Source organism: Pteropus vampyrus, unplaced genomic scaffold (genome assembly GCF_000151845.1).
Source record: "Pteropus vampyrus isolate Shadow unplaced genomic scaffold, Pvam_2.0 Scaffold53, whole genome shotgun sequence".
NCBI classification, from domain to species: Eukaryota; Metazoa; Chordata; class Mammalia; order Chiroptera; family Pteropodidae; genus Pteropus; species Pteropus vampyrus.
Window position 1 is genome coordinate 5,868,823 of NW_011888834.1, and position 2,363 is coordinate 5,871,185.

At 33.0% G+C, this 2,363-nt stretch overlaps 1 protein-coding gene across 1 annotated transcript in view; it reads left to right on the top strand.

Annotated features, from left to right (window-relative positions):
* The window catches only part of CDCA2 (cell division cycle associated 2), a 44,586-nt gene that overhangs the window by 15,055 nt on the left and 27,168 nt on the right, over positions 1–2,363 (top strand). Inside the window, exons 6-7 of the mRNA XM_011360350.2 lie at positions 860–873; positions 965–1,049. Of these exons, the coding sequence (XP_011358652.1) occupies positions 860–873; positions 965–1,049 (99 nt within the window). The remainder of the gene's footprint in view (positions 1–859; positions 874–964; positions 1,050–2,363) is intronic.

A 2,363-nucleotide genomic window follows, 5' to 3' on the forward strand; every position in this document is an offset into this window, starting at 1 on the left:
GATTTGAGCAGCTTTCTGTCTGCTGAAGGAGGCAGATACATGAGTGTGTTATTTACACGTAACTGGTAAGTCAGATGAAGATTGTATACAGCTGTACTCCTCAGGCTTCGCACTTCTGCCTTGCCACCCCAGCTGGTTTAATCCTGGCTAGAAAGCAGGGTGCTATTTACCAATTGCTCCTTTGCTCTGCTCACTTCTTCCAGGTAACTAGGAATATTTGTTGCTGGTAACTCTAAAGCCTGTCAAGATTATCAAAAGACCAAAATGAATTAAATAATACTAATGAAAGCCTTGACCTTCACTCAATTGTAAACGAAGCTGGTTCCTGCATGACCGGCTCTTCTTGCTTTATATTGTTAGTTTTGGTACGGAGCAGGTCCCCATTTCTTTAGTGAGAGGACACCTAAGGCCATTAGAGTTGAAACTTTTTTTTTTTTCATCTTCTCTGTCATGGATTCAGTAGTCTTAATAATCTTATTTGAACTGGTATAAATGTTTGATATTCATTAAAGATTCTTCAGGGCCCATTAGTGAGTTTTCTGTTCTAGCCACGAATGGTTTTCCTGTCCTAGCTCTTGATATCTTTTGTTGTTTGACTAGTAATGATATATGTTCTGTTATTTTGAGCATTTCCTCTTTAGTGAATGCAGTTAACATAGTTTCTAGCCATCAAACAAGGCAACAAAATGTGTGCAATAAACTTTTCCTAGGGAACTGAAAATTTGTAGGATGTTTAGGATGGATGCAGTTAGAATGAATATTCTGTTTTTAGTTACATTCCCATGTACTTTTGTGCCAACTAGATAATGAAGGTGATTGCTTAATTGATCAATTGATTAATTGATTTTTTTAACATTAGATTTCCAGACATCCGTAAAGCTTACTAAAATCTTTATAAAGATATCAGTAATCCTATAAGTAATAAGATTTAATACTTCTTTACTCTAAATTTTTTTTCCCCAAGGAATCTTCTGAATCTGATTTAAAGCAGTCTGGATATTTAGTTGAAGAGTCTGTTCCACTTTCAGAGCTCACAGAGGCTTCAAGTGGTATGTATTCAATTTTTCCTTAGTTCATGTGGCATTTCACCCATTGAAACATTTGTTCGGTAGAAGTTTATGGTTGGTGTACCTATATGCTAAAATTTGGGAACACTGGAACAGTTCCTTATGTTTTGGAAGCTCATGATCTTGTAGAAATGTTTCAGAATTCTTGTTATATGAGAGGAGACATTGTCTTTGCACTGCTATCAATAAGAATCAGTGAAATATTTTCAAACTCATAGAATGTATTTTAAAGAATAGGATCTCTGAACATATGAACAAGTTATTTTGCTAGAGAAGACACTACACTTGATTTTTTGTTTGTTTGTTTGTTTTTTAAGTGTGTGAAAAGGCACCAACATTCAAAACTTAGCTTTCCCCGAAATCAGTATGTTGTATTGATTGAAAGTCACAAGTAAGGTATTAGGTTTACTTTCAACCTACCTGTGTTTATTGTTAAAGAAAAACTCTTGTAGACTTATAATTGGGTCTTTTTTTAATTATAAGTCTTGTAGACTTATAATTGGGTCTTTTTTTAATCCATCTGAGATTCTCTGCCTTCTAATTGGAGTATTTGACTCATTAACCTTTCAAGTCATTATTGATATGGTCTGATATAAATCTACCATTTTATCATGTTTTCTGTTCTCTTTTTTTCCCCCTGTGTTTCCTTCTTCTTGTCTTTTTTGGGTTTATTTGAAAAAAAATTTTTTTTAAATCTTTTCCATTACTTTTTAAATTATATATCATTGCATTTTTTTAATGGTTACTCTAAGAATTGTGACATATGTCCTTAACTTTTCACAGCATACTTATTTAATATTATATAACTTCATGTAAAACATAGAAGCTCTACAAACTACAGAGATCTATTTTTTATCCACTCACTCAGGTCCTTTCTAGTATGGATGTTATCTATATCACATTTATATTAATTTTAAACTGCACGAGGTACTTTTTTTTTTTTTTTGCTTTAAACAATATGTGTATTTGAGGGGACATAGTTTTTATAGTTACCTAGATAGATACCATTTCTGATGCTCTTCATTTCTTCCAGAAGATCTAAATTTCCCTCTGGTATCATTTCTCCAACCTGAAAAAGAACCTTTTTTAGCATTTTATATAGCGCATATCTTCTCTGACGTCTTAATTTCATTCATACAATGGATGGATAATGCATAGAGCTGGGTTCTGAGTTTGTTACCTAGGTGAAATATGATGCTTTTACCTTTAGCGTTTCTTACCAGTCTTCTTTCTTTATTTTCATGGACTTTATCTTAGGAGTGACATTTTCTTTGACAGTAGTTACAGAATGAGTGA